At 35.4% G+C, this 17,356-nt stretch overlaps 2 protein-coding genes across 2 annotated transcripts in view; one reads left to right on the forward strand and one right to left on the reverse strand.

The window, feature by feature from the left end:
- The window catches only part of LOC113495528 (pikachurin-like), a 160,015-nt gene that overhangs the window by 63,557 nt on the left and 79,102 nt on the right, over positions 1 to 17,356 (reverse strand). Inside the window, exon 2 of the mRNA XM_026874285.1 lies at positions 1,841 to 2,007. Within this exon, the coding sequence (XP_026730086.1) occupies positions 1,841 to 1,973 (133 nt within the window). The 5' untranslated portion in view covers positions 1,974 to 2,007. The remainder of the gene's footprint in view (positions 1 to 1,840; positions 2,008 to 17,356) is intronic.
- Positions 3,804 to 17,181, forward strand: LOC113495530 (alpha-N-acetylgalactosaminidase-like). The gene is made up of 9 exons (XM_026874286.1): positions 3,804 to 4,797; positions 5,127 to 5,301; positions 6,564 to 6,738; positions 8,714 to 8,811; positions 9,984 to 10,145; positions 10,717 to 10,911; positions 13,177 to 13,338; positions 16,352 to 16,424; positions 16,749 to 17,181. The coding sequence occupies exons 1-9, from the start codon at positions 4,586 to 4,588 to the stop codon at positions 16,778 to 16,780; spliced, it is 1,284 nt and encodes a 427-aa protein (XP_026730087.1). The 5' UTR covers positions 3,804 to 4,585; the 3' UTR covers positions 16,781 to 17,181.

The raw sequence follows: 17,356 nt of genomic DNA on the forward strand, positions 1-17,356 counted from the left end.
ATCACCCTATTATGAACACAAGATGTCGTTTATGGTCCAAATAGAGGTTTGTTTGAATAAGATCGGTTTCCTGATTGAGAAATTAGGCAAATACTGAGGATAATTCTGGCAGACTGTTCCTTCCGTTTTGTCCCACTGTAGAATATTTGTTTGTCATTGTTTTCTTTTTCCTCGGTACAATTAATTCTGAGATTATGAAAGGGAGCGGCTTTTAAAAGAGGTTTCTTGACGACCGCCGTTTGCTCCGGGATTTAAAGAGTTGTCTGCAAAATTGCATCTTTCCGGTTTGCTGTATTGCTTTCTTTGGCAAAGGAAACAATGAGGAGAGATGGTAGCTTGTTTTATTGCGGAACGGACTGAGGGTTGGAAATAAAAGGTATCTGAGGCATTATCGTTTTTAATTAAAATTCCTAAAGGTCATTGTTCACAGTCTTTAGGTTAAAGTTCAAACTCATTTGTTATAGCTTTTGTAAGCGTAAATAAATATCACAGTTTAGGTGCAAGGTATGTAGATTTTCAAAATAAATATTTTGTGTTATTGACTTACGTTCAACTGTTTGCTGTTGATTCACTTCAATGTAATCTAGAACGCTTACTACATATTTACATGTACTATGCTTAGACTAGTTTAAAAATAAATAATTTTTATGAAGGCCAAGACTCATGACTTATTTATAAATGACATTTTTTGTTTTTTTTTTCTATCCGTAACTTTCTAGTCCTAAGAAAGTACTCATATGCTTTCGTTTTGTTTTTGTTTTTATATGAGATCTTCAAATATTAAGTAACTAATTGATTATTTCGTTCGACGTTCTGCATCAACTTAAATTAACCAAGACCAACAAGAAACCGACGCCTAAAATTCTCTAATTAAGTCCTAATAATGACCCAAAAGGTTTCGAAGTGCTATTTTAAACTGGAAAGTACTAATAAGGTTACAATAAAGCCTGAAATAATGTTCGAAATTTTCTGTTTCTTGGTAAGAAGACTATTTGACATTTTGACTTAACGATCGGGAATTAGGGCGACCTCGAATACGGTCGATTGAAACGGAGGCGTTTGGTATTTCCAAATTGGTATCAGACCTTTTAATGCCTGATTTCAATGTTAGGGCGTTTAATTGGAAAGTTATTGAAGCGTTAGAAGCATTGTATCGATGCCTATTCACCTAACGCCTACTACCCTTAATACTTATTACCTAAGTTGCCTATTGAGGTTATTGAAACGAATTCTTGTACCGAGTATCATATTTAAAGTAATATTGGATAGGTATTGGCGTTATCAAGATTTTCTACATTGCTTTTTTTGTAAAGATAAAAACCAGGGTACTCCCTATACAGGTTCAGGTATAAGGTAGAAATATGTAGTTACATTGTTCCTGAAGAGTTTCTACTTTCAGATAGAGAATATTCTTCATTTTTTATTGTAGTCCATAAGGATTACAGTTGGAAGTCTCAGTAAAAGCCTCTTACTGCACTGAGACTCTGTTTTGTATCTACCTTTATAATACTTTAATACTAGCTGTTAGAATAAGGAACCAGGCAATGCTGTAACATTTCAAATTTTGCCGCACGAGGTCTCGCAAACAGTTCCATGACGATAGATATTTAAGTTTCCTAATCCTTTTAGACAAATTACTTTTTACAATCGCTTGTGTAGATCGGGTCGTTAAACTGAAATTGAAATGTCAATTGACCGACTCTTTGATTCAATACATCGACCGAATTAATTATCGATTATGACGTTAAAAAGGGCCTGGAAAGAGGCCTATTTGAGATAAACATTTTTTTTTATCGTCTTAACTGTCGTAACTGTCTTAAGTCTAAGCAACTGAACTGACCTTGGAACGCGGCCTCGAACTGCACGGGATCCTGCGTGGACGCGCGCGAGGTGACCGAGACCAACAGCGCGGTGAAGAGCGCGGCCAGCGGCGCCACCCGCGGCGCAGCCATCGCGCTACTGCGCCATGCCATCTCCGCCCATAACTACACCAACGACACGCTGGCCCTGAGGACAACAAAATAAAAATATTTAATAAAATACCTAAGGAAAAGAAGTAGACTAGAGGAAAAATATTAATATAAAATGTCTCTTAATCCTTGAATTATTTCTCCATATAAAGTTGAAGCGTAGCAAAGTGTGTGTAGAGCAATAAATTAGGCTAAATACAATGAACTAATTCGCCTTGCAATTGATATGACGCGCTTCGTAGACTTGACTGATAGCTAGTCAAAGATACACTTTAAGACAAAGGTACGTAGGTAGTACAATTCTATATACTGTGATAAAGGCTAGAAGTGAATATCATATTAGGTTATTGTTAGTTGAAGTCAATATTCGCAGTTGTCTTATTCTTCATTTTCATTAAAATATAACCTCGTTTTTTCACCACGACTAATTAAAACCAACATAATCTAAGTACATCAAGAACCGCATCTAAAAGCAGTCATCTAATTTGTTAGAGGAAACGGACTTAACCATAAACACATTATCATATTAAATAGAACTTCAGCCATATCCTCTGAGAGTACCGCCGACAAACATATTGTTTAATAGAATAACTTCAATACCGGACTAGCACTGTGCGGGCCAACCCACAGGGAAATGGCCGAACTCAGGAACTAGAGTAATCTATTTTATTCAAGCCAGTATTAATGATCAAAGGATGAGGTCGGGTTACGATTGTTTATTTCTTTTAAAATTTTACAAATATTTATTTGAGTTTTCTTTTATAAATAAAAAACATTTTATATATTATTATTTATGTGCAACAAAATAATTATGGTTTAAGCCGCCATGATTCATTAATTCAATTTTTTATATATCATAATTATCAAGCAATGATACTCAAATATCAAGCATACAATTTGGGCAATTTTTATTCAAACTTCAACCGGATACCAACTTCTTCACGATTTAAAATAATGACAAGTAAGAATGTTGATTTATTAAACCGTCACTTGTTTTTACCGTCACGGGGTATTGATCTATCCCGATAAAGCTTCGTCACTTATAATAACAGCGTACATCTGGTATACAGAGCGATATAATCAATCACACAACTTGAACGTTGAAAACATCCCATCTAAAATAACGCGCTAACGCCCGCACTTCAGAATTTTGCTATTCCCATTTAAAGTTTTGCAATTGAATTACTTATCCGAGCCAAACGTTTATTTCAAATACACTTTAATGAAAATTGGTATTGTTTAATGCTTTTAATTTGTAGTAAGTACTTAGAGTCATTGAGAATTCACATTATAAGCCATATTATTTCAGAATCCTCACGGACCTGATAACCAGACAGCATTTATACACCGTGATTTTTTAGTCGTCTTACAAAAGCAGCCCAGTTCATGTATCCAATGACTAGAACACGTTCATGATAAAAAAATAGGTATTTATGAGATTTGAAAAAAAAAATGCAATTTTTATTCAATATTATGATGCAATTCGTAGTTTTTTAGAAACACAGTGAGGGACGCGGGCGGCGGCGTTTTTATCATTTTTAAGAGTATATTTCAGATTTCTTTTGTTTAATTTTTTTCGTACTTATTATCTTAGTTGATGATAAAAAAATAATAATCGCGCCTAGGGGTATTTTACGTCGGATACATGAACTGGGCTGCTTTTGTAAGACGACTAAAAAATCACCGTGTATAATCATTTTTAAATTTTCACAAACTAAAAAGTAACCATGTAAACCATATAACTTCGATTGCTTAGTTAAATAAGTCAAGTAGGTATTGTTGTTTAGTTAAATTTATAAAATTAAATAACTTTTCTGGGCACACATCATAGACAAGTTTTATTTTTTTGACTTTGACCCGCTTTGTCGGCGATCATTTTATTTGAAGAAGTAGGTACATGGATGCGAAAAAGATAAAACAGGAAAAGTAAGTTCGCCCCTTTGCCTAAATCGTGTGGATCGACGGCCGTTTACATTTTTTATTGTGCTTTCCAATTGCCTGACGCTACGTGACTTTTCCCGTTTGATGTTTCTTGTTACTTGACTCACGTTCTACGTGAAAAAATCTCATTTGATTATGTCTGTTCTATTGATTATACCTGCCTTAAAATAATTGAAATAGATAAATTTAATGCAGCTCAACATTTGTTTTGGTGTTTTATAATAGTTATTCACGAAATAATATACACCTGCACGATGATTTCGTAACTGTTTTTAAATTGGCCGCTTTTTCTGCAGAATCTAAGTTTGGCACGCTGTCTTTTGAGAGACTAGTGTAAAACAGAACTCCAAAGATTTAAAACTGACGCCTTTGAGACATCTGACACCTTTATTTTAAGCGTAATTTTTTACTTTTTATTAATTCCGTGAAGTTTTTAGTCAAAGAATGTTACAAATTCAAGCAATTTCATTGAAAGAAAACATTTGACAATAATTGTCATCTTATGTCAAGACTTAAATGTCAAGTTACCAATGGAATGGAATGTAAACAGTTTATCACCGTTCACAATAAATAAACAATGATTATAATGCGTCATTTGTTGTGGTGAGCCGGCGTGGCAATTTTAAATGCCGAAAAATGTTTGAAGTTGTTAATTTAAGTATATAAGCATCAAAATGTACACGTCACAAATGATAAAAGACGGAGTAACTTCGAGTAAAATGTTTTATTTTCGGCGCGCGATTTTAACAGTGTTTTTCACGCTTTTATTGCATGAAGCAAATCTTTTGGAGAATGGTCTGGCTCGGACGCCTCCCATGGGTTGGATGTCATGGGGATATTACATGTGTGGCATCAAATGCGAGGGAAATGAGTCTAAATGTTTAAAGTGAGTGTTTATCTTTCAATAATGATTTTTAGGTACCTAACAGTTAGATCAACTCTGCTGTATGTTTATGACTCGTAAAAATATTAATCACAGTGAAAGTACATTGCAACCTGCATTTGTATTATACCTGCGAAAATTATTCTACTAAAAGTAATATAATTTAAAATCAAAATATTGTTAAGCCTTCTCAGAATATGACGTGTGATGGCCAATCACTATGTTTTGATATCAGTGAACAACAATTTATATTCCTTTTGCAATTATTTGGTTGTTCCTATCAAAATAAAATGAGTTTGATGTCATAAAACTACATTTTATTATATTTTCAGTGAACAACTTATTATGTCAGTAGCCGATTCCTTCTATAGAGACGGCTACCAAGAGGCAGGCTATGAGTATATCATTGTTGACGACTGCTGGTCCGAGAGGGCACGGGATGAACACGGGAAGCTGGTGGCTGACCGGAAGAGGTTTCCTCGGGGAATGAAGTTCCTTGGTGACTATGTTAGTATGTTGTTTTACTTAAACACTTTGAATGTTCAGACATTTTCCTCTTTGCTAGGTTTCCTTAGTTGCATTTAGGCTTCTATGGTCTATATGCAGAATGAGTGCCATAAAAAAAAAGAAATGTTTTTTTGGAGATTTTGACCCCTATAGTATTCAAATGCCCCATAGTCTCACTCCCCCTATATAGTTGTACTCAATGTAAATTGAACAACTAGTTGAAATTAAATGAACAAAACTTTTTTTTTGGTTGACGCATGTTTGAAACACAACCTTAAAGTACTGTAAATAAAATTTTAGGTAATTAGACATTCTAATCTGTAAAGTCAATTAAGAAATAATTCAGACATGTCCATGAAGAAAACCTTTACATATTTAGAACCAAAATACATAGTAGGATCAAAAATATGTAAATAATATTGGCATATAAATTCCATTTTACTCATCAATAATAAAATAGGTATTGAATAACAATGCAATATGATAATTACATATAATTGTTACATTACAATTAAAATTCTGTTCGGTTTGTAAACAAATCTGAGACAGTTCATTGTATTATTGTCCTTATCTTTGTATCAAATACTTAACATTACAATGTCCTGCTACAAGCAGTATTGAGTAAAATATTATTTATAAAATGGACAATTAACAATTATTTCCACTTAACGCAAGAAATGATTAAACATTGGTCAACGTTTTTTCATAGTAAGTTAATTGACATTGGCAAATTCTTGTATTTAATAAAAATAACAAATATTTGCACTGTTAGTCATGGTACATTTTTTACTATCACCACATCAGAATGAACACTCATTTAAATGAACTGTACTTAGATATAATCATAGAGTTAGTGGTATATACATGGTACTAATTGTTAACCCTGGTTTTAAAGATACTCTACTGGCTAATATAGTTGAGTACATAATTTTTGTCAATTTGAAAGTATGAGCACGTGTGTCTTGTCGCACGACTACGTGAGGCGGCGGAAGTTTATTATATGTTTTGAGAACATCTTGTAGCACTTTTATTTTTAATGTAGTAAAGTTATAAATTAAAAAAATTCTTGACAGTAACTTTCGTGGGAATGATTCATTATTAAATGGCTAACGGTTAGCTCACGCGTATTTTCGCGAGTCGAACTGGACTCGCCACCCGCGTCAGCTCACGATTAAGGACTCCGTTTGGGTCCGAAACTAGTTGGGCAATCCCGATAAATACGTGTGCGCAAACCTTTTTTCTCATATGTTCTTTTTTCAAAGATTCATGCTCGAGGCCTGAAGTTCGGTATGTACACAAACATAGCGGATGTGACGTGTATGAGGTACCCCGGCTCCAAGCAGTACTTGAGCCTTGACGCTCACACCTTCGCCGAGTGGGGCGTCGACTATCTCAAAGTTGATGGCTGTTTTGTATCTGAAGACTTTCTTAATGTTGGTGAGTTTTTAAAGTTATTATGTTACTATCGTCATTGGAGATAGATTTTTTTGTGGAAGCGAGACGCCACTCTCCAACGGATAGCTGTCTTGCTTCCACAACATCAGCAACCTCATTGATAGCGGAAGAATATGGCGAATACACTTGTCAAACCAAGCGAGAATAGGATGAAATTCCTTAGTTCGAGAGTAGAAAAACAAATCTGTGTGTCTTCATTTACCACTTTAACAGACATTAAAAACTCCCAGTATCAGAGAAACATCTCAAACAAAACGGGAACATTTTGGATCAAATTAGGAAAATCTGTTCCCAACGCGTACACAATTATTATCGATGATGTGATTGTTCGGGATCACCGTCAATTTTAACGGAACCCGATACGTTATTATGTATTGCTTGAGAAATTATGTTTCAAAACATGTGAGCTATCAAACCGTACGTAGTTTTGATAACAGTTTTCGTGACCCAAATTGGCTGGTAACAAGCAATGCTAGTTACTATACTGCCAATGAAGGTTTTGCATCCTATTTGGATGGGTGGGTGATTCATTTTAGATGGAAAAAAAAGAAATTAGTTTGTAGTATTATGTTATTAAACCTAGTATTATGTTGCCTCACCAATGTTACAAGGCTCGGACCGCGCTCGCAACAGAGCTGTGTTTCTAAAAAACTGCGAATTCCATCATAATATTGAATAAAAATTGCATTTTAAATTTATTCAAATCTCATAAATACCTATCTATTTATCATGAACGTGTTCTAGTCATTGGATACATGAACTGGGCTGCTTTTGTAAGACGACTAAAAAATCACGGTGTATAGTAATTAGGATTGGACGGTATCTTATTTTTTACCAGTGTGCCACTATGTAGCTGTCCGAATCAGAACATCAGAATTGAGATTTTGGGTGCTCCAAAAGTTTTGTGACTTCGAGAAACCTAAAGAAATAATAGAAATCAGTATATTTAATCTAGCCATATAGATTATACTACAAAACGTAAGACTTACAAGTTTCGATTTCTTATCGATATTTTAAAATCGATTCTAAAACCAGTTAATGAAAAAAACTCTGATAAGTATTACCAAGTTAATTAAAATACGTATTTTACGTTATAAGTTATTAACGGGTTTCCCGAAAGGAAAATTAAAGTGAAATTTTGCAAGGTTTCACCAAATTTTAATCGAATTCGGGACCCAAAAACTAATGAAAAATTTTGATTACCTTAGGAATTTATTTGTATTTCGCAATTTTGCTAGGCAGGCAAAGATTAAAAGATGGGAAGAATATTTTTGTTGATTATTATTAATCAATTAAGTTCTCTCAAAGACTTGGTTTATTGGAATCCTTGAGATCTAAGACTTGTATAATGTGTTATAAATTGATGAGAAATCAGATGCTAAAGTTCAACCGGTCCAAAGCAAGTCCGGCTGTATCGGTTAGTGGTACTGCGGTTTCTTTAGAACGGAAAACAAATTTGCAACTTATATTCGTCAGCCATAATATTTATGACTGGACCAAGTTGCTTAACTCCGATTTTTGTTATAGCTAAGGGTACTGAATCATTATCGGCCTAGCCTTTTCCCAACTGTGTTAGGGTTGGCTTCCAATCTAACCGGATTCAGCTAAGTACCAGTGTTTTACAAGGAGCGACTGCCTTTCTGACCTCTTCAACTCGGTTACCCAGGCAACACGATACCCCTTGCTTAGACTTGTCAGACTTTCAAGCTTCTGACTGTAACGACTGTCAAACTGTTAGGATTACTGAACAAACACGCTATTATGGTTTATGATATACGGACTGGCGACAAATAGACAAACAGACTAACAGAATGTAGAGCCTTAGTAATAGGGTTCCTTTTACTACACAACCCTTAATAAGAAAATGCTACATGAAAATACTTGACTGGTTTATATTGCATTATTAAAGATATGCTCACCGCGTATTTTTCTAATCATCATCTTATCTCATTTTCAGGGTATATAATGTTGGGACAGTACCTCAATATGACAAAACGACCGATGGTGTACTCCTGCAGTTGGCCGTATTATATCGAATTCATTCATAAAAAACAGGTGCGTGTAAACATTGTTTTAAATTTGGTAAAGGCAAAGGGGAAGGGAAGACCTTTGCCCGGATCTGACAAAGGCAATATAAAAAAAAACCTATTATTCATTAATAATGTTACAAAACAGTAATTAAGGCATCAAATTATAAGTTAGTTTAAGCCAAACTATGTACACGAAAAACAGATTTTGTTTTTTTGAAGTAGCTTAGTCTTAGTTCTTAGTATAATATTTTTTTTGTGTCAAGGATATGGGAGTATGTTTCTACTCTTTTGAATTTAAAACTTATGAGTATTCTCAATTGATACATAGAATTATAATATTCACTTAAAGCAAGGTTCTGGGTAAAGTTTGTTTTTTGTCCCTAAGCGTATAAGAAAAATAGCAGGAAATAGCTAGTGCAATAATATATGTCTAGTAGAATAATAAAATATGTAATCAACAAAATCCGTTGTCATAAGAAACGAATAAATGCTTTATGAGCATTTCATGTCGCTGTAAAGAGTGTAGTGATGTAAGTGAAACGACAAACATAAAAAATAAGCGTAAGTAAAAAACAAAGGTATTTTACTGATGAGTTTTTTTTGTACTAAAAGTTATTTAAAATAGTTTATGTAAACCTTATCAAGTATATACTAAGTGTGTCAACCCACTAAAATAATCCTGATTTTGACTGTCCGGATAGTCGAGGAGTTGAGGTCACCACTTCAAAAAACACTGTGCGCGACTCATCGTGGGTTTCATTCCTGGGCAGGACAAACGTTTGTGTGATTATATGCTAGGCCCGAGTCTGTGTGTCTTTGTGCATGTGATTTGATTGTTAATAAAACCCCCATGATCATTGAATATCCATGGACACCGGGGGAAGAAATGGGTTGTGTCAGACTTTTACTGACTAAACCTGAAGCGCCGTGCTACGTCATCCGCGTTTTTGTGTCAGTGTATGGAAATGCGTTGTAATCCTTATAGTTACCGGCACGGATCTTGAGCGCTGACCTTCACCTGCGCAGAATTCGTGGAAATTCGTTCTTTGCACAATTGATTGGCGTTTTATTTTACGATGCGCAAAGCGATCCCCACTCTTCCGCCGAGCGCTCAAGATCCGTACCGACAACTATACCGAGCAGTAACTAATATTCAAAACAGATCTACTACAATCTTCCATTCCCCCCAACTTCCAGCCAGATTACCAGGTCATATCGAAGTACTGCAACATGTGGCGTAACTTCCACGACGTGCAGACGTCGTGGGAGGCGCTGGCCGGCATCGTGCAGCACTACCGGCGCGGGTACCGGGACATGGCGCCGCATCACGGCCCGGGACAGTGGAACGACCCCGATATGGTGCGTGGGGAGAGGGGGCATGGGGTTTTGTAAGGTTTTTTTGGGTTTTGGTATAGAGAAATGGGTGGATAGGATCGTGTTATTAAGATTCCGCTGGTTGTAAACAGTTTTTGTTTTTAGTGTTTGGGTGCGGAATCTAAAGAGTCGTTAGGCGATTTACAGAATATGGTCAGCATATCTATGCTTCTGCACGACCATCGGTCTCTAACTAGGCTGTATCTCCTAACCTGTGACAATAAGACGGTTGAAATTTTCACATAGACGCTTGTCTGTTGCCGATATATACATATAACGATATATATATATAACGATAAATATATATAACGATAAATACTAAAAATGAGGATCAAAGCAAGGTTGACCCCGTAATGAATTTTGTTCACTTTATTATTTGTACGGAACCAAGTTAGTGGCAAGAGTTTGACCCGTACTTGACCGGTTCTATATATAAATTTGCCATTTACTCAATAAAATATTAATTTCCAACTCGCATTAAGCCATACAAGCGCCATCTTATTGAACGTTTTACATTGAAGATTGAATCTATCTCATATGTTATATACAATTCCAGTTAATATTCGGTACTGGTGTACTAACGAGGAGTCAAAGCCGCATCCAGCTGGCTGTGTACGCGATGCTATCAGCTCCCATACTGCTCAGCTGCGACATGAACAAGATCACTCAGTATGAGAAGACGTTGCTACAGAATTTAGACCTTATTGCGGTGGCACAAGACCCATTGGGGATCATGGCGAGGCCTTATATGGTAAGTCTATTGTTTTCTTTTTGTGGTAGTTCTTAAGCTGGAACAATGTAGGTTGGTGTATGTGACACTCGAAAATGGACTCTAAAAGTAAGAATTGAAAGTTCATTATTGTTGGATTTAAATATAGAACTCGTGTTAATGTTTTTGATGGGCGAACTACACTCGATAATAGACTTATGTACTTTTAATGGAAGAATCATAATTGTTTTTTGTGTATTTTATGGTTACGTTTTGAGGTCCCTTTTTAAGTTTATAAAAAATCCACTAGCTTGTGTGTCATGTAAGTAATTAGTAAATTGGTTGATCGAAGCGATTTTTATGAAATATAACTAAAGATAAACTTGTGACAATCCTCTTTTTGCGGGGGGGGTTAAAAATTAATTATTACCCTCCGAGGATATTAAAAATGTGACTTAAAAACCCATTATCAATTACCTGTTCTTTTTAAAAAGAACATTATTTACAAAATATACTTCATTTTCAGCCGCAAAAAAGGACTAAGTCTTTTAAACAAATAGCGGATCTCTAATTTCGGTTCCTAAGTACTTAGAGTCGGAAAACTGAAATTTCCGCTTCCTGAATTATGTAAAAAAATATCAGACTGTAATTTGTTTTCTTTAGAAGTTGAGTCTAACTTATTTTCTTGTAAAAATGACGTTAAAATCTTTTGCACGCTAGTAATTTATACACCCTTCGTTTCTTAGCACTCCTTAGTTATTCGACCACATGGATTTTCGCCCTCTTTTAAAATGTAATGTGACATCATCATCATCCACAGCCTATGTCTCCCCACTGCTGGGTATAGGCCTCCCCTTTCTCGTGCCAATTTATACGTTCCTGTACCAGCCTCATCCAGACTCGACCCGAGACCTTTACTGTATCATCGACTGATCTTGCTCCCGGACGACCGACGTTTCCTTTGCCTTGTCTTGGCAACTATTCTGTCACCGTCTTAGTCCACCTGCCGTCACTTCAACATCTATTAGAGCTACTAATATTAATTAATACTTTCTTGAACAAAGTTATTTATTTCCAATTACAGAAGCAATATTAGAAATAACGGGTTCGCCAAAACATTATACGTAAAATGAATGACGACTGAGTATAAAAAGTACAAATCTAGATAAGTAGATTAGTTCTCAGTTTGATAATTGAAAAATATTAGAAACGTATTTTTTCCCTTTACTGAACAACAAAAATTGACAAAGATAAATTGCGTAAGTTCATTCACTGTAATTTTAGGGACAAAGCAAAAAGATACCTATCCATTATCATACATTAAACTACAAGACGGACACTGAAAAAGGAATTGTCGTCTTCCCCATTCTAAAAGATAAAGATCATTTATTTGTAATTCTACATCTTAATTTCGACTGGCCTGTTGGTCTAGTGGTTAGTGACCCTGACTGCTATACCGGCGGTTGTGGGTTCGATTCCCACCCAGGACAAATGTTTGTGTGATGAGTACGATCATTTGTTCTGTGTCTGGGTGTAATTTATCTATAATATGTATGTATTTAGAACTATATAAGTATGTTTATCAGTTGTCAAGGACTCATAACACAAGCTCTGCTTAATTTGAGACGAGATGGCGTTGTGTGAATGTAACTTTCTACAATAAACACATTCATATCCCTACACTACGTAAACTAAAACTAATTCCATACGACAGTTAAAATCTACCCATAAATCTCCTTAAGTGGTAAAACGACAAAATAAATTGTATTTAGCGCAGCTGCATCTGATCGTAACAAGTATTTATTTAAATGCACAAAACGTTTGTGTTTTGCACGTGAACCTCAAATGTAGCATTTAGTTTTAAAAGCTTGAATTTGAATTATTTATATTGTTATTTGTTATTTTATCTTTGTTTTAACTAATGGTAGATTTACCTATAAAAATCTTTTTATGTTTTATTGGTTTGAAATCAAACGAGCTCTAAACTACAACTGCACAAGTTGATCGGTCACAGGTTAAGTAACACTTGATACGGCCGATCCGAACCAGTCCGTATTATAATATTGCATACATTGTCACGCATTAACGTATCCATAGGCTGTCAAAATGCCACCTCAATAAAAACTGGCTAGATGAAATCTAACTATCAAAAAAAAATGTAATTTAATTTTACAACCATCGATGTAGCCTTGTACCCCGTACTAGAATTCCCTGTGTTTAATTATAGGCCGACATACAGACAGACACAACGGGACAGGTGAATTGTGACTTGTAACAAATCCTCTTACTCTGTCCCTTCTTCCACAGTTCAATGGCGTGATAGTTTGGATAAAACCTCACTTGCCGAAGAAGGGTGACGCCTACCCTTCGTTCTCGTTCGCTCTCGTCAACCTGGATATAGAAGACAGTCACGTGAATTTGACGCCAGGACTCTATGGGCTGAACTCCACTGATGGATATACTGTACTGGTAAGACAGCCTGTTAGGGAGGAAGTTGTATTCTAATCGAAGTTACAGTGGCGGTTGGTACAAGATCAGAGGGGTATCTTTCACACACAAATGTGAAAAATAAGGTTGTGTCTATATTTGATTGTATAGCTTTTACTATTTACGCTGATATATGAAATGGATCCTACCCACCACAAAAACAAAACTAAATTTTTCACTCCATGCTCGTAATTGCATCGATGAAAACTTCATCTATAGTCAAATACGCTTAATTAAATAAAAAAAAGTTTGAAAGAGAACCAATTTGTAGTTAATGCAATGTGCCACAATAACCCCTAATGGCTACTAATGAAAGACGGAATGGCGGATCGGTTTCCTATAGAATGATCATTCAAATAATAATCATAAAATCAAATTGCTTATAAAATGTTATACTTGTATTCTTAGTACCTGCGATTTAGTTTTGAAGGCAAAGAATACCGGAGAAAGTTTGTGGAATCGAGATAAATTTATTAAACAATAGTTTTGTAGTTATCTTGGGCCGTCCATGTCTGATCTTCTATAGAGCAAAGGCAAATGATGGTAGATATCACTGACACTACCTCCTCCCCCGATAAAAAGTTTACGTCTAGAATAGAAGTACTAAACAGAATTTAATAGTAAGTAGAGCCCTCACATTTTTGCAACTCCTGAAAAAGGCTGATAAGCGGAACTTCAATAACATATATTTAACAACTATACAACCTTAACATGCAAATAAATATTTTGATTTTGAGTTTTGAGTTTGAGGAGGTTTATGAGGGTTTTCCTCGTGGACACAAATTTCGACAAACGAAAGAAAGGCGTCTCTTCCCAATAAGTTAACCCGTGAATGCAAAAAAGAAAAATCATAAAAACTAATACCATTAAGGGTCTCTAGAACATCGTTATCTGTGTGGTAACGATCGATTATCGGCCGCTTTCTATATTCGATCCCGAATCTAAGATTCCGATCAATCCAGATTTTTTTCAATCCCTCGATTGAGCTTGAATCTGCATTTCTTTAATCGATCTCGTCTCGAAATCCATCGAAAACAAACGGATAGATCGCCCTGGTAAACGTTTTGTTTTACGCATGTGCAGAAAAAGTACTTCAGCGATTATTAATGAGTAAAATGGTGGCTTTTTTCTTAGAGCTTATCTATTTTATGTATAATCACTAAAAATTGCACAAAATACAAAAATAAAAGATTGGGAAGTCGTAGCGGTAAATACTATAATTCTACCTGAAGATTAGAAAAAGCATAAACGTTTATTGATGAGCAACGGAACGTCAGTCAATCGAAAAGTTGTCAGTCAGTTTGACATTAACATAATATATTTTAAAATCGCAAGTTTATTTGTTGTTTGTTTTTCCGATGTCTCAGCTATACAATAGAATACAGCGGTAATATTCGAGCGCATTCAGAATAAGTTCACGCGCCATCTGTACAAGAAACTGTATGGGGTGTATCCGTTCTACCTACTCATGGATCCCACTCTGTTTGTTCTGGGCATGGTTGGCAATAATCAACTGTATATGAGACGGGAGTTTGCACTGGTCGTCTACTTGGTGAAGGTGCTTCGTGGAGTGGAGAATCACCCGGAAGTATTGCAGTGCTTGAGTGGCGGAGTGGGCGGCGAAGCCCGCACCTACTGCTGGTTCCTACCGCGAGAACAAATTTGCTCGCCAAAGCACCTCTTACAAGAGCTCTCCACACCACCAACTTCTTCAAAATCAGACTGACGTGTTTTTAATAATGAAATGTGTTTCAATTTTTGTTTAGTATAAGTTCTTTGCTGTCGCATTAGGGTAAACCCTGTAATGATACTTCATGGTTTTAAATAAATAAATCAAAACGAGAATATTATAATCTTTATCCATTGATTCCAGTATTACAGATATTGGTAAAAGTGTACTTAGTACACAAAAACTATAATACCGAGAGCAAAAAAGTTTAAGCGTCAGCTTATGCTTAGCAATCCAAAAGAATTACTGAGCGCTGGTCTTCAGCTTAAATCCTTGACCCCCGTTTACAAGTAAAGTACAGAACAACCACTCGATACCTACATCACAATCACAATTACAAATTTTAAGGACAGAGTTTGTTCTACTTCGCTGTCACTACTATCCCAGTCCGATAGCTGAGCTAATACTTCAAGATCGCTATCACTATCACTTGAAAATATTTCCATTTTAACAGATTTCTCAGTACAATCCGTAAAAAAATGGGGATCGCAATTATAGATCAAAAAAGGCCAAAAATCGATTTGTCAAAACCAGAGATCGGTTATAGAAAACGCATAACTGTCACTTTCGTACAAATACCAATCTAAAATCTCGATCCGCCCTCCCAAAGATAGATTGAAGAAAAAGATCGAGAAAACGATCCATGGATCGGTTATAGAAACACTAAAAGTTGTAAATGGATTCAAATGTCAATCTCGATCCGTAAATTAGGGATTGAGATCGAATATAGAAAGCGGCCGTATATTACGGGCAAGCTCCAGGCTGCACTACACGCTTCATTAAACTAATGAGTGAGGCGACACAAACGCTGGCTAACTTTTATACTGATCCTTTAATGTACTAAGTAAATAGGAACATAACTTGTTCGAATTGCTTTTGAATTTGAACATTTGTACTACGCGTTAAATCTCAGTAATTAGATATCTTTATTGTAGATGGACTTAAAAAAGCACTATTTATTACGACTTACACTGTGACGTGATACAATGAACAAATTTTAGCCCATAGTCATGGGCCAGTAATAAGTTGCGTTTAGCCAGAAGTCATAGCTTCGACCCCTGTCCGGGATTGAAATGCAATGGTGTTATAGTATAGTACTGTATTTAATTGTAAAGAAACAAAAAAATGCAAAAAGCAATTCATGAAAACAGTCATTTTATCTCAAGGCACTTTAAACATGGCTGGGCTACACCAAAATATGTAGAAATTAAAGAACAAAGCAACACAGTATCATGTGCAATTAATTAGTATCTAATCATATTTCAGGACGTTTTCTCGGGGCATTATTTAAGAAATTTAACAACAAAGGATACCCTGTCACTCTTAGTTCCTGGTCAAGGTAAGTTTGTTACTCAATCTCTCATTAATATGAATTTATATAATTATTATTCTCAATACTTTATTCACACTAGTGTAAAGATCTCAAAAAATTCAATAGGTAATATTTTTTACCCTGTTAGGCACGGTAAAAAAATAATAATATCGTAAGTGTCGTGAAAGATTGAGGTTTGGAAGAAAAACAGAGAATCTGTTGCCCAACGGTGGAATCTTAAATAATCGATAATTGTTTTTTAGTTAATGGTTTTCCAAACAATTCATATTTATTTACATCATTATTTCATATTTCCATTTCCACTCTAAGCCATTATTCCGAAATTTGCAGATGTCATAATGTACACGATGTACCCACTGTAACTAGCGCAGTGTTGCCAGCGTAACGCCATTAGCAGTGATCATTGCATTGTTACCAGTGCTGCCACAATTCAGATAATCAAGCAACGATTATGTCCTGACTAGGTAAGCGTGTTAATGTGTATTGTTGTGTGTTTAGACTTTATGAATAGGGTAGTTAGCAATAAAAAGATAAAAGTAGTAATATTTCAAACTACTTAAATATTACAACGGTTTTATCGGGATTACTCGACTAGTTTCGGACCCAACCGGAGTCCTTAATTAAGAGCGGCGGCGGACGAGTGAGTCAGTCAATATGAATAAAGAAAACCTTTAATGTCTTTAAATGTTAATTAATCTCACGTAAGTTCATGTAAAAACATTAATAAAAACGGCTTTACTTATGCGAATATTAATGTAAGAGTTTATGAGGTAAAATATACAATATTAGTAAATATGAGTTTATGACGACGATCGATCGTACGAAACTTCCATTCAATGTTCCTTCTATGAAAAAACTGTATTTTACAGTAGTATCAATATATTTTGATAGTAACTGTCGTGAGAATGATTCATTCGCGAGTCCAACTCGCGATCCCG

The sequence above is a fragment of the Trichoplusia ni genome, chromosome 7 (genome assembly GCF_003590095.1).
Source record: "Trichoplusia ni isolate ovarian cell line Hi5 chromosome 7, tn1, whole genome shotgun sequence".
Lineage (NCBI taxonomy): Eukaryota > Metazoa > Arthropoda > Insecta > Lepidoptera > Noctuidae > Trichoplusia > Trichoplusia ni.